The sequence below is a fragment of the Grampus griseus genome, assembly GCF_964374135.1.
Source record: "Grampus griseus genome assembly, chromosome: 17".
NCBI lineage: Eukaryota > Metazoa > Chordata > Mammalia > Artiodactyla > Delphinidae > Grampus > Grampus griseus.
Genome location: NC_139011.1, coordinates 7,157,341 through 7,185,324, shown reverse-complemented (window position 1 = coordinate 7,185,324; position 27,984 = coordinate 7,157,341). Strand labels below are relative to the sequence as shown.

Here is a 27,984-nt window from a genome sequence, read left to right as displayed (position 1 = left end):
AATGCCACATAAATAACAGCAACAATTAACAATCACTAGGCACATATGTCTCAGGCACATGCTAAGCCCTTCACGTGCATTGCCCAGCAAATCCCTGAGGATTTCCCATTCTACAGAGGACACTGAGGCTTAAGAAAATTAATCAGGGCTTCCCTGGTGGCGCAGTGGTTAAGAATCCGCCTGCCAAGGCAGGGGATGTGGGTTCCAGCCCTGGTCCAGGAAGATCCCACAGGCTGCGGAGCAACTAAGCCCGTGCGCCACAACTACTGAGCCTGTGCTCTAGAGCCCGTGAGCCACAACTACTGAGCCACGTGCCACAACGACTGAGCCCGCGCACCTAGAGCCCATGCTCTGCAACAAGAGAAGCCACCGCAATGAGAAGCCCGTGCACCGCAACAAAGAGTAGCCCCGCTCGCCGCAACTAGAGAAAGCCCGCGCGCAGCAACGAAGACCTAATGCAGCCAAAAATAAATTAATTATTCTAAAAAAAACTGAGAAAAGAAAAAAAAGAAAATGAATCAGTCTGCCCCAAGACCCAGAAGTAGCCAAGCTAGGATTTGAACCCAGATCTGTTTGCCTCAGTCCGTGAACCTCACATCCACGCCAGTTAGGTTAATATCGGAGCATAGAAATAGCACATTTTGACCTCTACTCTGAGTTCTGCGGGAAAACGATGATAGTTCACCCAGCCTCAAGCTTCAGTGTGACCCAACTCCCGACCTGAACAGCCGATGGATACACAGTGGGTGGGAGGGCTAGAAGGGCACCGTGCACACACCAGGTTCTAAGACGTTAGGTACTAACATGCATTTGTCTCAGAATCCGTTTTTTAAAAGGCTAATATCTTATCCCCCTTTAACAGATAACAAAAGCCACTTGCCTAAGCCACCAGCAGCCCCTCCGTGGCTGTGGTGCAGACTGACCCCTGCGTGAGGGCCACAGAGGGCAGGCGGGGGCCTGTCCCCATCCCTGTCCCTGTCCCAGGTCAGGCTCCACCAGCAGGCGGAGCGCCCTGCACTGCCTGTGTCAGCCCTGAGCACTCTATCCTCAGCCACCCAGAAAGAACACCCACTGCTAACTCATCAGCCCAGGATGGAGACACCTTTTTGTAATCCCCACAAAAGCAGCAGGTGCGCCAGCGCAGCCGCAGCATCCCATGAAAGCCCCAGCACTGAAACCTGGGTCCATCGGAGCCCGCTGCCCCCAGGCTGCCTGCCAGAGCAGACAAGAGGGCTCGGGGCTCAGAGGCTCCTGGGACAGCGAGTCCAAGATGCCTACACACTCAGAGTGACTTTATTCGTGGTAAGTGCCCAGAAGAGACAACACAGATTTAAACTTAGACGCCAACCTCCCCTGGGAAGCCTCCTTTCACCCTTCAACTAGACCACGTGTCCCCCCTCTTTAGCAGCCCAAACCTAATCCCAGAGGAGCACCTTCCCCACTGCACTGAAACCTCCTCTTTGTCCAAATGCCACCCACCAGCCAGGAGGCAGCACCAGCAGGACAGTGCCTGGGCCTGCTCTGTGCTCCCAGCACCTAGCACAGCACCCAGGCATACAGCAGGTGCAATTAAGGAATAAATTAAGAAGGAGGGAAGGGGAAGGGGAGAGAAGGGAGAGAGCAAAAGGAGAAACGAAGAGTTCCTATTGGAAGTATGAAAGGGGAAGATGATGGAAGAACCAAAACCCGGCTCTCAGCAGACCCACGTAAATTCCTGCTCAGGTAAGCCCAGTGTCCCCGCCTCCATCAGGATGAACAAGTGTGTGCACACACTTACCCATCACACACACACACACCCAGTGCACACTCACCCATCACACACACTCACCCACTCACCCATCACTAACACACATTCACAGATACACATGCACACATTCTCTTTTACACACTCATGCATACATACAAGAGGGAGAATGAACTTGGTCCATTAAGGAATTTTTTCCTTGGACCAGAGCCAGAGATTTGATTAGCAAGAAGGGAGAAAAATAAAAGGCTCTTCTGCAGACCTTTGCCAACACGAGCAAAAGAGATTAAAAGGCTATAAAATAAACCAGAGGATTTAGGAACCTTCATGTTATAAAGGGAGGCCAAAATAATAAATCAATTACTACTCAGTTAAAGGTTTAATTAAACCATTTCAAGCATCTCTCAACTTGAAATGAATTGTGAAGGTTAAACCTGAATGGAAATCATTAGAGAGAAACTAAGATTCTGGAAATCTCAAACTTTATAGACTTGGACAAAGAGGAGAGAAAGGACTTGGGGTTCTTAATGAAAGACTTTTGAAGAAATTTTCTCATATTAACAGTCTAAGTCTAATTAAAGTCTTAAGAAATACTTTTTAAAATTAAATTACACAGGCAACTAATCTTCCAGTATATACACGCACACACACACCCAAAGAAAATGTATTCAGGAAGAATTTAAGTGAAAAGTAAATTAGTTAATAAAGGAAAATAACTTTTAAAATAAGTTCAAAGGTAAGAACCTGATCATACCAAGAGCACCACAAGAGCACCGCACGGTCAGGCCACTCAAGATGGCTGTATTCTTGCTCTCTGTCCATCTCCTGCCTGACCAGGGCTGCTTCACCTGCACCCTACTCACACGACTGACCTTCCTGTGTACTTGACCCAGGTCCCAGCTAGTGATAGCTTGTCAAAGGGGCAGTGAGGGGCGTGCCCCTCGACTCGTTTCCCTCCTAACTAATGAGCCCAGCTGACATCAATTTCCCTGTAACTGGTAATCTCCCCTTCCCCCCGGGGACGAGGGCTACCAACATGTCCTGCCCTCCACGCCCCGCACACGGTGGGGTGTCCCTCCCGGACTTTGCTTCAGACCTGTAAGCTCCCCCACCCATTAAACCCCTGATGCCTCTGTTGCTGACTCTGGGCTCTTTCTTCCGCCTTGAAGCTGGGCAAGCACAGGCCCTGTAGGCCTGCAGGATGCAGCCCAACAACTGGAGGAGACTCCCGTGAGCGCCGAAATGTCGGGAATGGAAAGCTGCGGAGGCCGTCCACTAGCATGCGGGGCCCGAAAACTGCGGGCGTAATCTCGGGGCAGGTGTCCACTAACACGTGGGCTCCAAAGTTGCGGGGAAATCCCAGGGTGGCTGTCCTTGCTGAGCGAAGGCTGCCGAGAGATCTGGAGCACAGTGCCCTCTAATGGCTCTGCTATTGTATCTAAGTGAGCCTTTTGTAATTGGTTAAGCTAGCTCTCTAGAAGGAACTGGTATTTCTCTTGTGCCTTTGAGAAGTAAATGATCTACCTAGGCTCCCGGGAACTTTCATCTTTTGTGATCTCTAAGAGTAAAGGAGAAAAAAGAGCCTCTAGGTAAACTCTATAGAAATAATTATGTTTTGGGAATGTCTGTCTAAAATAGTCTCTCCAGATTTCGGTAACTTGGAAACTAAGTTAAAAGAAAAAAATTCATGGGTCATTTCAAATAGGATAAAATATTAGAACATTAATTGCTGGGTGGGTCTAAGCTTATCTACCTATGCCTGCTTAGGAGAGGAAGACTAAAGCATTAAATTTTCCAATCAGGAAATGCAGAATGACTTGCTTATTGGTTTTTGCCAGAGGTTATGGTTTTCAAGGGATAAAATTATAATCAGTCATAATTCTAGTTATTGTAACCAAGTTTATCGATTACATTGTAATCAGGTGTTTAACCATGACTTTTTAAGTCTTTCATCTTTTATAGACAGTTATTGTTTTACTCTGATGCTTTTGCAAAAGTGCTTCATCTTCAAGAAGATTCACAGTTAAGCACATTTTGACAGTAACAGGTCTCTGATAAACTTTAGAATATACTGCTGAACTGGGTAAGAAATTAAAGAATCCTAATGGAAAACCTGACGGCTTCATTAAAAGTTAACAGAAAGATTGCTTACTGAGTGAACTGGTCAATATGGTTATAATTTTTATGGGTTTTGTCTGGAATGTTCCTGGTTTGATCTGTTTTGCAGATAGAAACCCTTCCCCTCAAGCTGGTTATGACTTACAGCAACTGGGTAAATTACACCTGTAGAATTGAAACATTTTTCTTTTCTCTCTGCCTGGTCCCTCCAGAAATTGGGAACTCTAGGGTTCTGAGCAGCCTTATCAGATGAATGGGAAAGACCGTCTCCTGGCATGTACAGGAATCTCAATGTTTTAGGGACCGAGAAATCCATTGAGGCAGAGCCTGACAGCAGGCCTTTGGCACTGTTTTCCTGGCCCTGAGAGGCCTTTTGGGAATTCAGTCTGAACCTCCTGAGGAGTTCCCCCTCAGCCAGTTTGGAGGAGCCTATGTGGTCAACTGACCAGACTTATATTGCCAACAAATTAATTTTGATTGGCTGAGTTTGGTGGAGATGAGGGTAATTTTAGAAAGAACAATATTATGTTTCAGTGGATGTTAAATTCTAGTTCTGTTAATTGAGGTCTGTATTTATGAAAGTTATTGTGTTAGCCATACTTTTGCCCTGATGTTCTGGATTGAAAGAAAATGATCTAGTGAAACTGTCACAGAGTATAATCACTCATGAAGTACGACACTGCTTGCTTTAAGTCTGCTGCTAAAAGCACATGTACAATGCTTATGTGACAATTGGGTATAAGTAATAAAATGTATAACCTATAAAGTGTTTCCCCCATTAACATACCTGAGCCTGTTCACGAGATCTGATTAGTTTTCCCCCAATGTGAACGACTAGGTGAATATACAGGAGGCCTAGCACCCACATGATCTGAACCTGGGGTAGGAGAAAGCACCCCAGCATCTCGGGACAAATGTTTTGATCATCAGTGCTTTCTACTGGAAGATGTGCAATCAAAAGGGGAAATGATGGAAAAATCTGCACATACTGCAGTATGGGGAAGTCATTCCGGCTTATACATGGTTTAACTTAAACTTTACTGACCAGAGCAGCCTGTCTTTTGGCCTTTCAGACAGGCATTGTACATCTGCTTTGGCCATTGAGGAAGGGAATGCAATGGAAAGCCAAAACGGTTCAGACATCCAAGGTAAAACTAGGTAGCCATTGTATATACGATTTTAGACACGTTCTCCTATTACTGGAGAGTTTTCTGAACTGTATCTCAGATGTGGTTACTGCTCGTATTGTGCTAAATTGTCATGATCTCCCCTGCGTTGTGCCTGTTAGATGTCTTACATTGCGTCCCTAGTCTGAGCGAAGGAAATGAGTCTAGTTGCTGAGTGTCCAGCGAGATGCCGCTGCCGCCCTCCCCCAGGCTTCCATGAAAAATCGACCTGGCTAACGCGACTATGTGGGGACTACCAACCATGGGGGAAGACGACTCACCTCTTCTGGTCCCATGTGCCAGTACATCAGAAGGACCCCCATCGGTAAACGTTACTGTACAACTGACTGCCTATGAGCCCCCCCTGGGCTACGCTGGGTGGAGTGGAATAGGCTGGCTTCTGGACACACAAGTCCAACTAGTGGGATTAACTGCTTTTTGGTTAGAAAGACCTAATGGGTCCACCCCTCACTGCACCCAACATAACATGGGTGGCAGACCTGTACTGTGACTGCTGACTCCTGGCTAGGCCACCAGAATGTTCCCCTTAAAGCCGGGCCTTCCCCTCCCCATGGGGTGGCTCTGGGTTTGTGAAAACCAGACATGGCCTTACCTTCCTCATAACTGGACAGGGCACTGCTGCCATTGACTCCCTCTCCATTGACCTTATACGCACTTGGCTCCAAAATTTGCCCACATCGTGGCAAATGACTGCTCTGAGCATACAGTTCTAGGTATCTTACTCATGATACTTTGGCCGTATTGTACTGTGGTGTCTGGTTGCAGTGTCCCCTACATACCTGACCCCAGGGATATCAAGGAAGATGAGCGGACCAAGACTGTAAGGGTCGTGCAGGGTACGCAGGGTGGAGGGTATGGCCAGGCCCCTCAGATGGCTGTTCTTTTGTTCTGTCCATCCCCTGCCCGGTCAGGGCCTGGTTCACCTACACCCTACTCACATGACTGCCCTTCCTCTGTCTTGCCCCAGGCCCCAGCTAGTGACAGCTTATCAAAGGGGTGGTGAGGGGCGTGCCCCTCGACTGGTTTCCCTCCTAACTAATGAGCCCAGCTGACATCAATTCCCCTGTACCTGGTAAGCTCCCCTTCCCCCGGGAGCAAAGACTGCCCCATGTCCTGCCCTCCACGCCCCGCACACGGTGGGGTGTCCCTCCCGGACTTTGCTTCAGACCTGTAAGCTCCCCCACCCATTAAAACCCTGATGCCTCTGTTGCTGACTCTGGGCTCTTTCTTTGGCCTTGAAGCTGGGCAAGAACAGGCCCTGTAGGCCTGCAGGATGCAGCCCAACAATTGGAGGAGCAGCCAGGAGATGGAGGAAACTCCCGTGAGTGCCGAGATGTTGAGAATGGAGAGTTTTCACCTTATGCCACTAACAGTAACAAGTAGAATTTCTCCTAACTTCTCAACAACTCAATCTTCTGTCAGGCATGTTTCTCTGAGTACCCTGGGAACGGCCAGAGGGACTCAAACAAAACATTTTGTGTCTGGAGTCTCTCCTTGTTAACGGTGTCAGACAGATGATCAGTAAGCCAGCCTCTTCAGAAATGCCAGTCTAAATATTCCCAAGAAAGAGCAATTGGATTATTAGTGTGACTAACAAATCCTGCGACGGGACGTTTACTGCCACAGATCGAGCTTCTGCACAGGAGACTGGCCATCATCTCTCATCGTATGAAAATAGTTTTGTGGGGACTTTTTCTGACTCTGGTTTTCAGCTGCTCCTCCTATACTATATATTTTCTTCGTCTGCAGGGACCTAATTACAGTGCCTGCATGGTTTCTCTAATCCATCCACCTGCTGCATCTGATGCCATTCAGTAGGAAGTGTCTGGACACTGCAAACAAGATGTGTCTCACTTCTGACACTGACTGTGAACCTGAAGGATTCTGCGAATCAAAGCTCTGCGATGGGAATCCCTGTTGCAGGTACACATGAGCAGTCCAGCCGTGCTGTTTCGAAGATTATATATTCTTATTCATTCATGATGTATGTTATCATAACAGATTCCCTCTCATCTTCTTTGTTCCAGGCATCATCCTTGGTGCTGTCACCATATCTTTGACTTCATCCTCACAGACCCCCTTGCGACAGGCAGATTTGTCTTCATTTTTCAGATGAGCAAAGTGAGGCTCAGAGGAGTAACATCATTTGCTTCAGGTAATGCAGTAGCAGGTGCTGGCGCTGGGTTAAACACGCTTGTCTGACAATAAGCTCGTGCTTTTTACCCGGCTGGATGGTGTCAATTCCTTTCATTTATTCATTCATTCATTCACTCATTCATCCCTCCATCTACCAACCAGGCATTGGAGAAGCACCTACAGAGCCTGGGTACAGGCAATTCAAACACACAATCTTACTTGAGCAGATCTACAAATGGAAATTATTGTGACCTCCGGTTGGAGATTTGGATTTTTATGAGACCCTATGCCCACCAGACAGAAACTGAGAATCAAAGTATTTGAGAGCAAATAAGCATCATCATCGCCCTCAGGCACACCGTGGGCGTGCCGCCCTCGCCCAGCACCCCAGTCCCCTTACCATCTCCAGTTTTGCCTGGGTTGGTGGGTTCAGGGGTACTCAGAGGCCTCAGGGGAATGATGATCTCATCCACATTAACCCCCTCTTCTGCGTGCTTCTCAGAAACGTGGGAGAGGAGTTCCGATTGACTTGGTGAGAAAAGGTTACAACATTTACACATGAAGATGGCTGGGTTTTCTGTAAGGAAAAAGAAAGCAAAATATGTTATTTCATCTTCACCAAAACAGTGACTACATCCAAATGCCAAAGAAAAATACTGAAGGTTGCTCTTCTGAGCAATCGCCAGGCACCAACAGGTGTGTCCCTCTGGTGGACGCTGCACAGCCAGGCAGCTCACTTCTAACTTCAGGTGGCCCCGGTTGCCAGAAAATTCTTTCTTCAATATTCCAAAACCTCAGTCCTTCTGGACCGGGTCTAATATGGACCTCCCTGTTACCCTAATCCACTCAAGAGCCTAGGTTCGGGATTCACATAGCAAAGTAAGAAATGAATATGGAACTTGAAAATTAATGCAACCTTCAAATGAATGAACCACACTGACAACAATGAAGTATTCTAGTGAGACTCACTCAAATTAGGTGCAAGGAGAAAATGATCAAAACAGCACTTCTGAAGAGCCAAGCACCTTTCACTGGCGGGCACAGGAACTAAGAACAAGGAGAATGGGAAGCTGTTGCTTGCTTAAGCCATTTGATTCCTATTTAAAGCATTACCACCGTTCACAAATATTTATTAACAGTCCATTATGGTTCATCCCATTATACTAGGCTGGAAGACATATGGGGAAAGCAACTCATTTTTGAGTCCAATAAAATAATTACAGGCACATATAGGAATATTAACTTTAGGATCCAATAACAAAAGCTAGATTGTTTTCCCACATTCACACTGAAAGGAAGAATTGGTATGATGGCTTTGAAGGTTCAATTTCCAACTCCAGACCCTAAATGCTGTAAAGCTGGATGAACTCGGAGAGGTAGTAATGATCTCTGTTGCAACACTGAACAGGACATGCAGGTAACAAGTCTCCTCTGCAGCGGGAACCCAGGAGGCTCAGTAAGCCACGCCCTGATTCAGTGCAAGCCTCCACCTACCCAGTGCTCTCGCCCGGCCGCTGTAACTGCTGAAAATCCACCCCACGCTGCCGGGCCCCCGACACGCACCACCGCCAGCCTCACGGGGACTGTTAACACGGCCTCGTGCAAGGCGTCGAGGCCACCGACTCTGCCAATGGCGAACAAGTCTATCGCGCCTCTTCCTCCCTCCTCGGCCCCGTGCTCACAGCCAGCTGCCGACTGTTTTCCCATTTCACTGAAGCGGCCAGAAGACGGTGCCAGAGCCTCCTGGAGCAGCCGCCCACCTGCCGCTCCTGCCGGGAGGAGAGAGGGCCCAGCAGCGGCACAGAAGGGGGCTGAATGCGGCGTGGTTCACCCCGGGGCAGGCAGAATGTCGAACACGTTCCAGCAGCTCGCGGAGGTGAGAGAAAGCAGACCAGCACGGAAACGCTGCTGAAGCTTTCTCACTTTTACAACGCACCCCGAGCGCCTACACCTGGAAGACTGCTCGGCCGGCCCTCACCCGAGAAGGCACAGGACAACGCCGGGGCTTCCCTGGTGGCGCAGTGGTTGAGAGTCCGCCTGCCGATGCAGGGGACGCGGGTTCGTGCCCCGGTCCGGGAAGATCCCACATGCCGCGGAGCGGCTGGGCCCGTGAGCCATGGCCGCTGAGCCTGCGCGTCCGGAGCCTGTGCTCCGCAACGGGAGAGGCCACAACAGTGAGAGGCCCGCGTACCAAAAAAAAAAAAAAAGGGCTACGCCGTGTCCCGTGTGCTCCAAACCCCAGCCTCTCCCACCGCCTCAATGACATGTTCTCGAAACTCTGCTTCTCTTCAGTTTTAGTCAGAATGTGGCAAAGGTACAATTCAAGGCCCAAGCATTTAAAGCCTAGTTATTCAGAAGCCGGTTAGGGCCTAAATCCACTTCAGTTTTAGGCAGAAACTTGCTGAGGTAGAATCCAGGGCCTAAGCACTTTAAAGCCTAGTTATTCAGAAGAGGGGGGCTTCCGGGAAGATGGCGGAAGAGTAAGACGCGGAGATCACCTTCCTCCCCACAGATACACCAGAAATACATCTACACGTGGAACAACTCCTACAGAACACCTACTGAACGCTGGCAGAAGACCTCAGACCTCCCCAAAGGCAAGAAACTCCCCACGTAGGGCAGAAGAAAAAACAGAGACAAAAGAATAGGGACGGGACCTGCACCAGCGGGAGGGAGCCGTGAGGGAGGAAAGTTTCCACACACTAGGAAGCCCCTTTGCGGGCGGAGACTGCGGGTGGCGGAGGAGGAAAGCTTCGGGGCCGCGGAGGAGAGCACAGCAACAGGGGTGCGGACGGCAAAGCGGAAAGTTTCCCACACAGAGACTCAGGGCCGACCGGCACTCACCAGCCCGAGAGGCTTGTCTGCTCACCCGCCGGGGCGGGCGGGCCTGGGAGCTGAGGCTCAGGCTTCGGTTGGAGCACAGGGAGAGGCCTGGGGTTGGCGGCGTGAACACAGCCTGCAGGAGCTAGTGCGCCGCGGCTGGCCGGGAGGGAGTCCGGGGAAAAGTCTGGAGCTGCCGAAGAGGCAAGAGACTTTTTCTTCCCTCTTTGTTTCCTGGTGCGCGAGGAGAGGGGATTCAGAGCGCTGCTTAAAGGAGCTCCAGAGACGGGCCGAGCCGCGGCTAAAAGCGCGGACCCCAGAGAGGGGCAGGAGACGCTAAGGCCGCTGCTGCCGCCACCAAGAAGCCTGTGTGCGAGCACAGGTCACTCTCTACACCTCCCCTCCTGGGAGCCTGTGCAGCCCGCCACTGCCAGGGTCCCGGGATCCAGGAACAACTTCCCCGGGAGAACGCACGGCGCGCCTCAGGCTCGTGCAACGTCACGCCGGCCTCTGCCGCCGCAGCCCCGCCCCGCACTCCGTGCCCCTCCCTCTCCACGGCCTGAGTGCGCCAGAGCCCCCGTATCAGCGGCTCCTTTAACCCCGTCCTGTCTAAGCAAAGGACGCCCTCCGGAGACCTACATGCAGAGGCGGGGCCAGATCCAAAGCTGAGCCCCTGGAGCTGTGCGAACAAAGAGAAAGGGAAATCTCTCCCAGCAGCCTCAGGAGCAGCGGATTAAAGCTCCACAATCAACTTGATATACCCTGCATCTGTGGAATACCTGAATAGACAACCAATCATCCCAAATTAAGGAGCCGTGTGGATGAAAGGTTCTTGGTGCTGCAGTCAGGAGTCAGTGCTGTGCCTCTGAGGTGGAAGAGCCAACTTCAGGACACTGGTCAACAAGAGACCTCCCAGCTCCACATAATATCAAACGGCGAAAATCTCCCAGAGACCTCCATCTCAACACCAGCACCCAGCTTCACTCAACGACCAGCAAGCTACAGTGCTGGATATCCTATGCCAAACAACTAGCAAAACAGGAACACAACCCCACCCATTAGCAGAGAGGCTGCCTAAAATCATAATACGTCCACAGACACCCCAAAACACACCACCAGATGTGGACCAGCCCACCAGAAAGACAAGATCCAGCCTTATCCACCAGAACACAGGCACTAGTCCCCTCCACCAGGAAGCCTACACAACCCACTGATCCAACCTTAGCCACTGGGGACAGACACCAAAAACAATGGGAACTATGAACCTGAAGCCTGCAAAAAGGAGACCCCAAACACAGTAAGATAAGCAAAAGGAGAAGATAGAAAAACACACAGCAGATGAAGGAGCAAGATAAAAACCCACCAGACCTAACAAATGAAGAGGAAATAGGCAGTCTACCTGAAAAAGAATTCAGAATAATGATAGTAAAGATGATCCAAAATCTTGGAAATAGAATGGACAAAATGCAAGAAACTTTAACAAGGACCTAGAAGAACTAAAGATGAAACAAACAACGATGAACAACACAATAAATGAAATGAAAAATACTCTAGATGGGATCAATAGCAGAATAACTGAGGCAGAAGAACGGATAAGTGACCTGGAAGATAAAATAGTGGAAATAACTACTGCAGAGCAGAATAAAGAAAAAAGAATGAAAAGTATTGAGGACAGTCTCAGAGACCTCTGGGACAACATTAAATGCACCAACATTCGAATTATAGGGGTTCCAGAAGAAGAAGAGAAAAAGAAAGGGACTGAAAAAATATTTGAAGAGATTATAGTTGAAAACTTCCCTAATATGGGAAAGAAAATAGTTAATCAAGTCCAGGAAGCACAGAGAGTCCCATACAGGATAAATCCAAGGAGAAATACGCCAAGACACAGATTAATCAAACTGTCAAAAATTAAATACAAAGAAAACATATTAAAAGCAGCAAGGGAAAAACAACAAATAACACACAAGGGAATCCCCATAAGGTTAACAGCTGATGTTTCAGCAGAAACTCTGCAAGCCAGAAGGGACTGGCAGGACATATTTAAAGTGATGAAGGAGAAAAACCTGCAACCAAGATTACTCTACCCAGCAAGGATCTCATTCAAATTTCATGGAGAAATTAAAACCTTTACAGACAAGCAAAAGCTGAGAGATTTCAGCACCACCAAACCAGCTTTACAACAACTGCTAAAGCAACTTCTCTAGGCAAGAAACACAAGAGAAGGAAAAGACCTACAATAACGAACCCAAAACAATTAACAAAATGGGAATAGGAACATACATATCAATAATTACCTTAAATATAAATGGACTCATATATTTGCTGTCTACAAGAGACCCACTTTAGACCTAGAGACACATACAGACTGAAAGTAAGGAGATGGAAAAAGATATTTCATGCAAATGGAAACCAAAAGAAAGCTGGAGTAGCAATTCTCATATCAGACAAAATAGACTTTAAAATAAAGACTATTAGAAGAGACAAGGACACTACATAATGATCAAGGGATCGATCCTAGAAGAAGATATAACAATTGTAAGTATTTATGCAGCCAACATAGAAGCACCTCAATACATAAGGCAAATACTAACAGCCATAAAAGGGGAAATCAACAGTAACACATTCATAGTAGGGGACTTTAACACCCCACTTTGACCAATGGACAGATCATCCAAAATGAAAATAAATAAGGAAACACAAGCTTTAAATGATACGTTAAACAAGATGGACTTAATTGATATTTATAGGACATTCCATCCAAAAACAACAGAATACACATTTTTCTCAAGTGCTCATGGAACATTCTCCAGGATAGATCATATCTTGGGTCATAAGTCAAGCCTTGGTAAATTTAAGAAAATTGAAATTGTTTCAAGTATATTTTCCCACCACAACGCTATGAGACGAGATATCAATTACAGGAAAAGATCTGTAAAAAATACAAATACATGGAGGCTAAACAATACACTAAATAACGAAGTGATCACTGAAGAAATCAAAGAGGAAATAAAAAAATACCTAGAAACAAATGACAATGGAGACACGATGACCCAAAATCTATGGGATGCAGCAAAAGCAGTTCTAAGAGGGAAGTTTATAGCAATACAATCCTACCTTAAGAAACAGGAAACATCTCGAATAAACAGCCTAAACTTGCACCTAAAGCAAGTAGAGAAAGAAGAACAAAAAAACCCCAAAGTTAGCGGAAGGAAAGAAATCATAAAAATCAGATCAGAAATAAATGAAAAAGAAATGAAGGAAACGATAGCAAAGATCAATAAAACTAAATGTGGTTCTTTGAGAAGATAAAATTGATAAACCATTAGCCAGACTCATCAAGAAAAAAAGGGAGAAGACTCAATGGAATTAGAAATGAAAAAGGAGAAGTAACAACTGACACTGCAGAAATACAAAAGATCATGAGAGATTACTACAAGCAACTCTATGCCAATAAAATGGATAACCTGGAAGAAATGGACAAATTCTTAGAAATGCACAACCTGCCAAGACTGAATCAGGAAGAAATAGAAAATATGAACAGACCAATCACAAGCACTGAAATTGAAACTGTGATTAAAAATCTTCCAACAAATAAAAGCCCAGGACCAGATGGCTTCACAGGCGAATTCTATCAAACATTTAGAGAAGAGCTAACACCTATCCTTCTCAAACTCTTCCAAAATATAGCAGAGGGAGGAACACTCCCAAACTCATTCTATGAGGTCACCATCACCTTGATACCAAAACCCGACAAGGATGTCACAAAGAAAGAAAACTACAGGTCAATATAACTGATGAACATAGATGCAAAAATCCTCAACAAAATACTAGCAAACAGAATCCAGCAGCACATTAAAAGGATCATACACCATGATCAAGTGGGGTTTATTCCAGGAATGCAAGGATTCTTCAATATACGCAAAACAATCAGTGTGATAAACCATATTAACAAATTGAAGGAGAAAAACCATATGATCATTTCAATAGATGCAGAGAAAGCTTTCGACAAAATTCAACACCCATTTATGATAAAAACCCTGCAGAAAGTAGGCATAGAGGGAACTTTCCTCAAAATAAAGGCCATATATGACAAACCCACAGCCAACATCGTCCTCAATGGTGAAAAACTGAAAGCACTTCCACTAAGATCAGGAGCAAGACAAGATTGCCCACTCTCACCACTCTTATTCAACATAGTTTTGGAAGTTTTAGCCACAGCAATCAGAGAAGAAAAGGAAATAAAAGGAATCCAAATTGGAAAAGAAGAAGTAAAGCTGTCACTGTTTGCAGATGACATGATCCTATACATAGAGAACCCTAAAGATGCTACCAGAAAACTACTAGAGCTAATCAATGAATTTGGTAAAGTGGCAGGATACAAAATTAATGCACAGAAATCTCTGGCATTCCTATATACTAATGATGAAAAATCTGAAAGTGAAATCAAGAAAACACTCCCATTTACCATTGCAACAAAAAGAATAAAATATCTAGGAATAAACCTACCTAAGGAGACAAAAGACCTGTATGCAGAAAATTATAAGACACTGATGAAAGAAATTAAAGATGATATAAATAGACGGAGAGATATACCATGTTCTTGGATTGGAAGAATCAACATTGTGAAAATGACTCTACTACCCAAAGCAATCTATAGATTCAATGCAATCCCTATCAAACTACCACTGGCATTTTTCACAGAACTAGAACAAAAAATTTCACAATTTGTATGGAAACACAAAAGACCCCGAATAGCCAAAGCAATCTTGAGAACGAAAGAAGGAACTGGAGGAATCAGGCTCCTTGACTTCAGACTATACTACAAAGCTACAGTCATCAAGACAGTATGGTACTGGCACAAAAACAGAAAGATAGATCAATGGAACAGGATAGAAAGCCCAGAGATAAACCCATGCACATATGGACACCTTATCTTTGATAAAGGTGGCAGTAATGTACAATGGAGAAAGGACAGCCTCTTCAATAAGTGGTGCTGGGAAAACTGGACAGGTACATGTAAAAGTATGAGATTAGATCACTCCCTAACACCATACACAAAAATAAGCTCAAAATGGATTAAAGACCTAAATGTAAGGCCAGAAACTATCAAACTCTTAGAGGAAAACATAGGCAGAACACTCTATGACATAAATCAAAGCAAGATCCTTTCTGACCCACCTCCTAGAGTAATGGAAATAAAAACAAAAATAAACAAATGGGACCTAATGAAACTTCAAAGCTTTTGCACAGCAAAGGAAACCATAAACAAGACCAAAAGACAACCCTCAGAATGGGAGAAAATATTTGCAAATGAAGCAACCGACAAAGGATTAATCTCCAAAATTTACAAGCAGCTCATGCAGCTCAGTAACAAAAAAACAAACAACCCAATCCAAAAATGGGCAGAAGACCTAAATAGACATTTCTCCAAAGAAGATATACAGACTGCCAACAAACACATGAAAGAATGCTCAACATCATTAATCATTAGAGAAATGCAAATCAAAACTACAATGAGATATCATCTCACACCAGTCAGAATGGCCATCATCAAAAAATCTAGAAACAATAAATGCTGGAGAGGGTGTGGAGAAAAGGGAACACTCTTGCACTGCTGGTGGGAATGTGAATTGGTTCAGCCACTATGGAGAACAGTATGGAGGTTCCTTAAAAAACTGCAAATAGAACTACCATATGACCCAGCAATCCCACTACTGGGCATATACCTTGAGAAAACCATAATTCAAAAAGAGTCGTGTACCAAAATGTTCACTGCAGCTCTATTTACAATAGCCCGGAGATGGAAACAACCTAAGTGCCCGTCATCGGATGAATGGATAAAGAAGATGTGGCACATATATACAATGGAATATTACTCAGCCATAAAAAGAAACGAAATTGAGCTATTTGTAATGAGGTGGATAGACCTAGAGTCTGTCATACAGAGTGAAGTAAGTCAGAAAGAAAAAGACAAATACCGTATGCTAACACATATATTTGGAATTTAAGAAAAAAATGTCATGAAGAACCTAGGGGTAAAGCAGGAATAAAGACGCAGACCTCTTAGAGAACGGACTTGAGGTTATGGGGAGGGGGAAGGGTGAGCTGTGACAGGGCGAGAGAGAGTCATGGGCATATACACACTAACAAACGCAGTAAGGTAGATAGCTAGTGGGAAGCAGCCGCATGGCACAGGGATATTGGCTCGGTGCTTTGTGACAGGCTGAAGGGGTGGGATGGGGAGGGTGGGAGGGAGGGAGATGCAACAGGGAAGACATATGGGAACATATGTTTATGTATGACTGATTCACTTTGTTATAAAGCAGAAACTAACACACCATTGTAAAGCAATTATACCCCAATAAAGATGTTAAAAAAAAAAAAAAAGAAAAGAAAACACTCCCATTTACCACTGCAACAAAAAGAATAAAATATCTAGGAATAAACCTACCTAAGGAGACAAAAGACCTGTATGCAGAAAATTATAAGACACTGATGAAAGAAATTAAAGATGATACAAACAGATGGAGAGATATACCATGTTCTTCGATTGGAAGAATCAACATTGTGAAAATGACTCTACTACCCAAAGCAATCTACAGATTCAATGCAATCCCTATCAAACTACCACTGGTATTTTTCACAGAACTAGAACAAAAAACCTCACAATTTGTATGGAAACACAAAAGACCCCGAACAGCCAAAGCAATCTTGAGAACGACAAACGGAGCTGGAGGAATCAGGCTCCCTGACTTCAGACTATACTACAAAGCTACAGTAATCAAGACAGTATGGTACTGGCACAAAAACAGAAAGATAGATCAATGGAACAGGACAGAAAGCCCAGAGATAAACCCAGGCACATATGGTCACCTTATCTTTGATAAAGGAGGCAGGAATGTACAATGGAGAAAGGACAGCCTCTTCAATAAGTGGTGCTGGGAAAACTGGACAGGTACATGTAAAAGTATGAGATTAGATCACTCCCTAACACCATACACAAAAATAAGCTCAAAATGGATTAAAGACCTAAATGTAAGGCCAGAAACTATCAAACTCTTAGAGGAAAACATAGGCAGAACACTCTATGACATAAATCACAGCAAGATCCTTTTGACCCACCTCCTAGAGAAATGGAAATAAAAACAAAAATAAACAAATGGGACCTAATGAAACTTCAAAGCTTTTGCACAGCAAAGGAAACCATAAACAAGACCAAAAGACAACCCTCAGGATGGGAGAAAATATTTGCAAATGAAGCAACCGACAAAGGATTAATCTCCAAAATTTATAAGCAGCTCATGCAGCTCAATAACAAAAAACCAAACAACCCATTCCAAAAACGGGCAGAAGACCTAACTAAACATTTCTCCAAAGAAGATATACAGACTGCCAACAAACACATGAAAGAATGCTCAACTTCATTAATCATTAGAGAAATGCAAATCAAAACTACAATGAGATATCATCTCACACCAGTCAGAATGGCCATCATCAAAAAATCTAGAAACAATAAATGCTGGAGAGGGTGTGGAGAAAAGGGAACCCTCTTGCACTGTTGGTGGTAATGTAAATTGATACAGCCACTGTGAAGAACAGTATGGAGGTTCCTTAAAAAAACTACAAATAGAACTACCGTATGACCCAGCAATCCCACTACTGGGCATATACCCTGAGAAAACCATAATTCAAAAAGAGTCATGTACCAAAATGTTCATTGCAGCTCTATTTACAATAGCCCGGAGATGGAAACAACCTAAGTGTCCATCATCGGATGAATGGATAAAGAAGATGTGGCACATATATACAATGGAATATTACTCAGCCATAAAAAGAAACGAAATTGAGCTATTTGTAGTGAGGTGGATAGACCTAGAGTCTGTCATACAGAGTGAAGTCAGAAAGAGAAAGACAAATACCGTATGCTAACACATATATATGGAATTTAAGAAAAAAAATGTCATGAAGAACCTAGGGGCAAGACAGGAATAAAGACACAGACCTACTAGAGAATGGACTTGAGGATATGGGGAGGGGGAAGGGTAAGCTGTGACAAAGCGAGAGAGAGGCATGGACATATATACACTACCAAACGTAAGGTAGATAGCTAGTGGGAAGCAGCCGCATAGCACAGGGAGATCAGCTCGGTGCTTTGTGACCGCCTGGAGGGGTGGGATAGGGAGGGTGGGAGGGAGGGAGACGTAAGAGGGAAGAGATATCGGAACATATGTATATGTATAACTGATTCACTTTGTTATAAAGCAGAAACTAACACACCATTGTAAAGCAATTATACTCTGCTGCCCTCTGCACGCCATGACTGCTCCCATCTTACCACAAAACCAAACAAAAATCTCTCTTGATCGCCACTCCCCCAATCTCCCCGACCCCATTTTCCTCCTCTTTACAGCAAGACCAGAAAGGAGACGAGGAGGCAAAGCAGTGGACCTACACGGTGCCGCCACAATGAGGATGGAGCCCGCGAGGCCCCGTCGCAGAAATGAGGCCCTCTCTGCCTTCAGAGAAAGGGTTTTCTCCATGAACAAGCAGGTGAGATAATGACCTACGAGAATTCTTTCCCACCAAATGGCACATGAAACAGAAATTTAACAAAGCAGAACATTGCTTCGTCAATGAAAATCTCTCATGAATACCGTCAATCGATATTTTATTTTTTTCCAAGAAATGCTTGATTCCTAAGGAACCCAAAATGCTTCCAAAACAGGAAGAGACTAAGTGATAGCTTTTTTCTTCATAAGAGGCCATGTGGTTTTCAATGTGCACCCTGCTGATCCTATGACGACCCTATGATTTAGGCAAAAGGGGGTCTGTCACCCCCGTTCCACAGCGGAGGAAACTGAGACGGGGAGGAGATGCAACCTGCCCAGGTCAAACCCAGACTCTCTGCCACCTGCTGTGGACATGAACTCTGTTTGGCTACAGACCATGAGCTGAGTGTCTCCAAGTTACAGCTAAAACGCTTATCCCTGTAGCCAACTGAGTCTGAAATGAAAATCATTACAGAGCGGAGCATAATCCCCAAATCACATATCAAGTTCTTTCTTGGTGATTTCGGCATCCACAGAGCAGCGGCCACAGGGTGGGCCCCAGTGCAGGCACCAGGGACGCAAAGATGAATCAGGCATGAGGTCCTGCACAGAGGAGGCCACCAGCCCACGGAGGAAACAGACACGCCCAGAACAATGGCATCTTAGGGTTTTTACTGAAACAATTTCCCTACAGACCAGGACGTATTCTTGATTCCCGTTATGCTTTCAGGAGAAAGGGAATTCTGCGACACGTAACAGAGCAGCGCTGCCGGGGACCACAGGGTTACTGTGAGGGGTCCCTTAGTTCCCAGGCACACCAGGCATTGTCTGGAGACCAAACAAATACAACTACTTTTGCATCTGCATGTGACCAAGTGTTGGCATCAGCTGTAACTAACCTACTGCCCCGTGTCCCACAGAGCCTGGAGGCCTGAGTAGCCCGGAGTGCCGCCTGGCCTTGGCCATCTGCCATCAATCAGTACATCTCCCGAATGCCCACCGTGCGTCCAGTGCTGGGCCTGGGGTCCCCGAGGTGCAGGCAGAGACAAGCACACATGAGCAAGGACAACTGTCACAGAGGAGCATGCGAGGGAGACAGCGTGGGGGACCGGCATCTGCACTGAGACCACAGAAGCCAGCGGCTCCCGGGGAGCCCGGCTCAGCAGCCCCGCCGCGGGGCCCGCACTCGGAATGGCTGACAGGAACACGCCCTGCCACCAGCGAAGGGGCCAGGAGCCCTCGAAGACGCCCGCTCGTGTCTTCTGAGCAGCGGCTCCACTTCTCGAGATGCAGTCTTCAGGAGCATCCGCAACGCGGACAGGATTGTGCGCAGAGATGCTCAGCACGGAGGCCCCTGTCAAGCCCCAGAAGCCCCCGCGTGCTCTGCAGCGGGCACGTCAGGGCACAGCCCAGAGAAATTCCACGCAGCCGCTGACAATCATATTTTCGAAGAACCTGAGTGACACGGAAAATGCTCAGAATAAACGTTCAGCTCTACAGAGTGGGACACACCACAACTCGGTACGTACGTGACTTTGTTCCCAATGGGGAGACGTGGTTTACGGGCAGATGGATGGAAGAACAGACGGCCAGGCTGAAAGGAAATACAGCAAGATCCTGCCTGCCGGACTCTTCTTTATAGGCACTTATGGATTTTCCACAATGAGCCTATATGAGTTTTAAAACTCAGGAAGGTTGCTAGACCTCCTGAGAAGTGAGGTAACAGGTAAACAGAGGAGTCAGGACACGGCTCAGTGATGAGCGCTGAGCAGCTCAGGCAGGGCGGCCTCTTGTTCAAGGCCACGTCCCCCAGCCCAGCCAGGAAAGGCGTTCAAGGAATGTGCAAGCCAGCCGAGACGGGTGCTGCCAACAACAGACACGGTGGGAAGAGGGAAGGCAGGGAGCCTCGGCTAAAGTGCCTGGAAGGCTTCCAGGAGGAGGCACTGAATGGCCTGTGAAAGGGCCCTGACTCCGGCTCCAGGCCACACCCCACAACATGACCTCATGCACTCCCCCACCTCCCGGCCCGCCAGGACTCTCGTCCCCACGCGACAGGGGCAGGACTGGGGTTCAGAGAGGCTGACCTCGAGGCAGAGCCCAGCTTTACCTGAGCCAGGCCCAGCGTCTCCGATGGGCCACTCGGTCCTTCCGGGGCCAGCGCTGGGAGGGAACACGGCCCCACAACAGCCAGCGGGACTACAGGAGCCTCCCGCACCAGGCCAGTGGGGGCCAGCTGTGCTCCCAGCCGTGCAGTCTTGTACTAGGAGCGGCCTGTTCAGAAGCCCCGGCAGTGTTCCCTCTGGAACATCCTCTGCGAACTGCCCCCAGGCCTCTGACAAGGAGGGAAACTGTGCACTCTTTAGATATGTTCATACAGCGGTCTATCAGCAAGATGCCAAAACATGCAAGGAAAGTGTCGGATCAGGCCGCATCCCACAAATATTAAGAATTGTTCACCTACCAAAATAACAACAAAGCAGCTCTTTTCATTTCTTTATAGTAGACTAATATGAAAAAACTGGATCTTATACCCTGAAATATAATCATAATTATGTTGTCAGCAAATTCTGATGAAGATGCCACAATTTGGATGCATCTTTAGGTTCAATTACTGTGTACCCGTCCTTAACAAAAGGATTCAAAGGGAAAATGACGTGTTCAGCACAAGGAAAATCACAGAGGTTTGGGGTCTGAGCATCCAATTTCCATGAACTTTTGCCAGTTTTTAATCAGCTACTCTGTACTGTTAAAAAGGAAAAATCTTAAAATAACTGCATAAAGTCCTCGTTTCTGAACTCTGATTTGCAAACACTCCCAGCCAGGAACAGCCAGGTCCTGTCTGCAACCTCTGACCCCCTACCTGCTCACCCCTGCCTAGGAACCAGAGACGAACAAGGGCCTCTGACCACTCCTCCCAGAGGAAGGTCATGAACTGGAGGGCCTGTGGGTCCCGGGAGTGCGGTTGGGCCCCTCTGACCCTAGGAACGGCCACCGGGAGCTGACAGGTCACAGCATGGCGTGGCCAGGCCTCCCTCCCCCCTCCTCCTTTGGCAACGGGCAGCCCACACGTCGGCTGGAGCTGGCCTGCTCCTGAGGGGCCCCTCCCCGTTCTCAGGCCCTCGAGTAAACAGGCGAGAAGGTCAGTCCAGCCTTGAGCTGAAGTCGTGTGCTCCGGCCGCTCACAGGACGTCCGGCCCAGCACACAATCAAGGGCGTCCTTTCCTTTTTGCTGTTGTCCTTTGTAAGTGCATCTCCTGCGGGGACTCAAGGGTGGGACGACCAGAGCAGGACGCGATCCAGGCATTCCAGGTCTCTCGGCCCTTAAGCCACCTTGTAAATTATTATTATTAATTATTACAGAAGTCGCAGGGCGAATCCGCGCTCGTTGTGTAACAGGCAACACAGAAGCACATGGAGCAGAGACAACCACCTGCCCATCCCCCTGAGAAGAACAGCGTCATTGAGCACAGAGCTTCTGCTGCGCGTCCAGGAACAGAAAGAGACAGAGACACCCCACGCACACGCCTCTGCTGCCCGCTGCCCCATCTCCCCCCACGCCCTGGGCCCTCCTCCCTCCCACCGCCCCCCAGTGCTGAGCTCCACACATAAGAAAGGGACGGGGTATCTGGTGTCGCTGACCTGGGGGTCTCAGGGACCCCGAGCAGAAACTCAAAATACGTTTTCTGACAGAAGCAACGTTAGAAGTGGCCTCAAAGTGTGCGAGGTCTTGTGGGGACAGCCGGGACTGGGCGGGCAGGGTCCGGGATCCCAGCCCCTGAATGGCTGCGTACCCGTGGGCCCGGCACTGACTCCTTCACTCACAGTATAAAGGGCTGGAGAGGTAGCCCAGGACAGAAGTCCGCCCTGTGGTGCTTTTCAGTCTGGGTTTAATGACACTGGCGTGACACAAACACAGCAGCCAGATTCACTGGAAACACACAGGCATCAGAGGGTTCTGGGGAAGGGAGATGGCACAGGTAAGCTGGTCCCGACATCCCAACTTCCTCCTTCCAAGCACCAAGAGAGCGAGGGCCCTCGCATCTACCCGAGGCCAGGCCAGACCATCGGAGACCAGGAGGAGGGAGGAGAGCTGTGGGGACCTACTCAGAGACACGGACTCCCAGCCACACCCTGAAACGTGCTTCATCCAAATGAAAGCTGACAAAAACCCAGCAGGGCATTATGGGGGTAAGAAAAGGAAGTGGCGGGAAGGTAGCCCCAGGGACAGGTCATACACGGCAAGGCCCTCCACGTGGGAAAGCAACTGGCAGAAATGGCAGAAGCCATCAGGGGTTAGATAACGGGGCATGGAGGGGTGTGGCGGCCTGTGTGGCCTGAAGGCTCCCAATGTACACGGATGTGGTTACACATCTCTCCTACGTTGCTCATGGGGATGCAAAACGGCACGGCCACTTTGGAAGACAGTTTGATAGTTTTTTATAAAACTAAACGTACTTCACAATAGAATCCTGCAGTCGTGCTCCTGGGTGTTTACCCAAAGGAGTTGAAAATGTGTGTCCACACCAAAAGCTACAAACAAATATTTATAGCAGCTTTGTCCTAACTGCCAAAGCTTGGAAGCAGCCAAGATGTCCCTCAGGAGGCAGATGGGTAAACTGTGGTACCTCCAGACAATGGAGTATCATTCAGCACTAAAAAGAAATGAGCTATTGGGAAGGGAGAAGGGGCAATACAGGGGTATGGGAGTAGGAGGTACAAACTATTAAGGATAAAATAAGCTCCAAGGATATATTGTACAACACCAGGAATATGGACAATATTTTATAATAACTATAAATGCAGTATAACCTTTAAAAATTGTGATCACTACATTGTACACCTGAAACTTATATAATACTGTACAGCAACTATACTTCAATTAAAAGAAAAAGAAAAAAAATGAGCTATCAAACTATGAAAAGACATGGAAGAGCCTGAAATGCATATTACTAAGCGGAAGAAGCCAATCTGAAAACGCTTCATACTGTATGATTCCAACTATATGACGTTCTGGGAAAGGCAAAGTTATGGAGACAGTAAAAAGATCTCCAGTAAAAAGACAGTAAAAAGGTGGCCACACTTGGGGTGGAGGGGATGAACAGGCAGAGCACACAAGATTTTTAGGGTAGTGAAAATATTCTGCATGATACCATAATAGTGGATACACGTCACTACATATCTGCCCAAACCCACAGAATGTACAACAGCAAGAGTGAACCCTAATGTAAACTGTGGGCTTCGGGTGATGACAATGTGGCAGTGTAGGTTCTCCAACCGTAACAAATGCACCACCCTGGTAGGGATGTTGATAACAGGGGAGGCTGTGCCTACGTGTAGGCAGGGGGGATATAGGAGATCTGTACCTTCTTCTCAGTTTTGCTGAAAACTTAAAACTTCCCTTCAAAAAATAAAGTCTTTAAAACTATATATTGTGGCAAAAAGTTCCAGAAAGATGGAGCAGATACACTTTTCCCTATTCTTCCCACTAAGTGCAACCAAAACCCTGGACGTCACAGATAAAATACACATAAGACTGTGAAAGTCAGAGAGAAGGTGGCAGAGCAGCTAACACACCACCTTGCAACCTGAGACAGTAAGTGCCCGGGGCTTTCCTTTCACCCGCTCGGACTCAGAAGCAGAAGCACCAACAGGCACAGGAAAAAACAGCTCCAACAAGAGCCTGCTCTCACTGGCCAACGGGCCAGGAAAGGGACAGCCTCACAAGACAGAAACCTTTTAGGCAATAGCCATCCTGCAACACTCAAACCCCACAGACAACACTGCAGCCCATCCCCACCCCTGCTAGAAGAATCAGTGACCTTGAAAATAGAACAATAAAAAACATACAATCTGAACAACAGAGAAAATAGACTGAAAAAGAACAAAGACAGCCTCAAGGACCTGTGGGACCGGAACCAAAGAAAGGTCTAACATTTGTGTCACTAGAGTCCCAGGAAAGGAGAAGGACAGTGCGGTGGGAAAGTATTCAGAGAAATAGTGACTGAAAATTCCCCAAAGTTGGCAAAAGACATAAAGCCACACAGTCAAGAAGGTGAGCAAAGTCCAAACAGGGTAAACCCAGAGAAATCTATGACAAGACACATTATAATCAAGCTTCTGAAAACTAAAAACAGAGAGGAAACCTGAAATTAGCAAAAAACCCAGTTTCCTGTGTGGAAAAACCATACGATTGACAGCAGACTTCTCCTTAGACACGTGGAGGCCAGAAGGAAGTGGCACATTTTTCAAGTGCAAAAAGGAGAGAACTGTCCACGCATAATCCTACACCCAGCAAAACCATCCTTCAGGAATGAAGGAGAAACCAAGACATTCCCAGATGAAGGAAAAGAAAGAGAAGTTGTCACCAGCAGACCCAACCTACAAGAATGACCAAAGGAAGTTCTCTAAACAGAAGGAAAATGCTAAAACAATGACTCCTGCGACATCAAGAAAGGTAAAATGAACAAAGGAAAGTGTAAAAATATGGGCAAATACATCAGATTTCCTTTTTCCTGTTGATTTCCTAAATTACGTTTGACCATTAAACAAAAAGTATAACTCTGTCTGATGAGGTTCTCAACGTCTGCAGAAGAAACTTTTATGACAATTATAAACAGGGGAGGTAAAGGGACACAAGGCTGGGACTTCCCTGGTGGTCCAGTGGTTAGGACTCAGTGCTCTCGCTGCTGAGGGCCCAGGGTCGACCCCTGGTCGGGGAACTAAGATCCTGCAAGCTGTACCCCAAGGCCAAAAAGTAAATAAATAAATAAATAAAGGGACACAAGGTTTCTCCACTTCACTCAAACTGATAAAATGTCAACAAACAGCTCGGCATCTTGACTGCAGGTGTGGTTACACAGATCTACACACGTGGTAAAAATGTACCACACACGCCCATTGTACCAACATTAATTTCTTGGTTTTGATATTGCACAACAGTTTCACAAGATGTAACCACTGGGTTGGGATGATGAAAGAGTTCTGGAAAGGGCTTCCCTGGTGGTGCAGTGGTTAAGAATCTGCCTGCCAACGCAGGGGACAAGGGTTCAAGCCCTGGTCTGGGAAGATCCCACATGCCGCGGAGCAACGAAGCCCACGCGCCACAACTACTGAGCCTGCGCTCTAGAGCCCGCGAGCCACAACTACTGAGCCTACTTGCCACAACTACTGTAGCCTGCGTGCTAGAGCCAGTGCTCCACAACAAGAGAAGCCACCACAATGAGAAGCCCGCGCACCGCAATGAAGAGTAGCCCCCACTCGCCACAACTAGAGAAAGCCCGTGCGCAGCAACGAAGACCCAACACGGCCAAAAATAAATTAATTAATTTAATTAATTTTTTTTAAAAAAAAGAGTTCTGGAGATGCATGGTGGTGATGATTGCACGACAATGTGAATGTCCTTATGCCACTAAACGATACACCTAAAAATGGTTAAAATGGCAAATTTTATGTTATATATGTTTTTTTACTCCCCTCCCAAAAACATAACCATTGGAGTAAGCCTGGAAAAGGGTATATAAGACCTCTCTGCACAATCTTTGAAACTTCCTGTGAATCTACTATTATTTCAAAATACAAAGTTAAAAAAAAAAATACTCCAGCCAACAAAACATACCAACGGCTGCCAGCCTGGAGTCTCTGGAAAAGGCACTAAATTTGAGAGGCAGGTATAACTGTTTGACATACCCATGATCCCGTCGAATCCCAACCACCCTATGAGGTCCAAACGTCCCACAGAGGTGGAGCGAGGTAGCTCACAGGGGGCAGCCAGGGCCCAGTCCAGGTCTCTGTGCTCACCTCCATGAGAAGCAGGGCTCTGCACCCCAGCACCTTCCATACCACCTGCACTCACTACCTGCGGCCAGAGCCCCGCCCAGCCCAATGTCATCCATCCTCTTAGTGATGCTGCTGCTAGGGACGCAGTAGGCGCTCAGTGTTAGAGGAACTGACGATCACAGATAGCCTTAAACGTTTATCAATAACCGTAAGAAGACAAAATGCTCATTACTAGACTATTAACTTCCTCTGTTTAAAAGTGACAGTGTAAAAACAACTCTTCCTTCCTCTCCTTCATTAGTATACATCATCCTTCGCAGCTTTTCAACCATCTTTTACTTGGATTGATTAACTTGAAAGAGAGTTCAGGAGCCAAAATTAAGGCCCTATTAAACTGCCTACCTTATGACAAGAACAGGATGGCAAGTGCTTTCGGAGTTATGTTTTTGTTTTCTTGTTGTTCACTTGCCCTTAAGTTATTAAATTCAGAAGAGCTGGCAGCGTCCCAAGAGGAGTGGAAATACTTTAGCAGATGCAGCCAGATCGCGGTCACACCGAGGTAATGGAGAAGCTCTACGCATCGCGCAGCTTACTACCATCGAAAATACGCTTTTCCTTTATCTTCAGGAAAAGAAGCCTGGGCTTGGACAAAACACTTTCCTTCCATTTAGCTTATTTTGCAGAACTTTTCATGAGCTGTGGGTATGCCGTATAACGTCATCATCACCATCACACTTACTGAGAACTTGCTGTAACCAAAATAAGGGCATTCAAAGAGGAAGAGGGAGAAGAAAAGGAAGCTGAAATCCATTAAACCCTCACCATGAGCTGGCACCATGCAAGCCTCATGCTAAGAGCGTTCAATCTTCACAACAATCCTATGAAATAGGTTTCTTTATTGTATCTCCTCAAATCTAAGACAACATCTATTTTAAGAAGCACTGATACTTTACATACCACTAAAAAAGATTAAAATGCGACCAAATAAACTAAAACACACTGGGTTCTTATCACACCAATTGTAAGACACCACCTGATTTTAGGGATGTTAAAATCAGTCTTTGAATCAGTGAAACTCAGGAATATTTCCAGATTCCGATGGAGATGCGGCATGGCCAAAGTGCCTGGGAGACTGGACTCCTAACCCCCGTTCTTTCCTTGTAAGGCCCCATTTCCCCCCTCGGCACCCACAACAAACACACCGGGGGGCCCTGCCTCTGGGCTCACCTCCATGACCTCCTGCTTTCAAGAGAGAAGGAGACAAACGTTTCCTGAGTACCAGGCACTTTCACACTCCTTATCACACGTAACCCTGACAGGCAGGGCGGCTGCTAGCAAGGCACCTCTGTGAGAAAAGGAAAAAGGCACCCTTTCCTTAAGACACTAGTTCCCCCTGTCAGAAAGTGGTCAAATATACTGATTTTGTCAGAACAAGATACTACCATTTGCAGAAAACTGTCATAATGAATATACAAATCTATGATGTGAAATGGTCCCCTTAGAGGCGGTACCCTTGTGCAGTGTGCGACCTGCACAGCTGTACACAGTGGCCCTAATGAGTCAGCCACGAAGATACTATTATCCCATGTTACAGATGAAGAAGCTATAACTTGCCTAAGAGGATCAAGTTCAGGCCTATATGGTTTCAAAGCTA

General features: G+C 46.6%; 1 protein-coding gene across 2 annotated transcripts in view; it reads right to left on the bottom strand.

Annotated features, from left to right (window-relative positions):
* Positions 1 to 27,984, bottom strand: part of ZFAT (zinc finger and AT-hook domain containing) — a 187,611-nt gene that overhangs the window by 145,898 nt on the left and 13,729 nt on the right. The window contains exon 2 of one of the 2 annotated variants that reach the window (XM_082674419.1): positions 7,586 to 7,762. In XM_082674419.1, coding sequence (XP_082530545.1) covers positions 7,586 to 7,762 — 177 coding nt within the window. Of the gene's footprint in view, positions 1 to 7,585; positions 7,763 to 27,984 lie in introns of those variants that run through there. The other variant, XM_082674418.1, reaches the window with a different exon arrangement.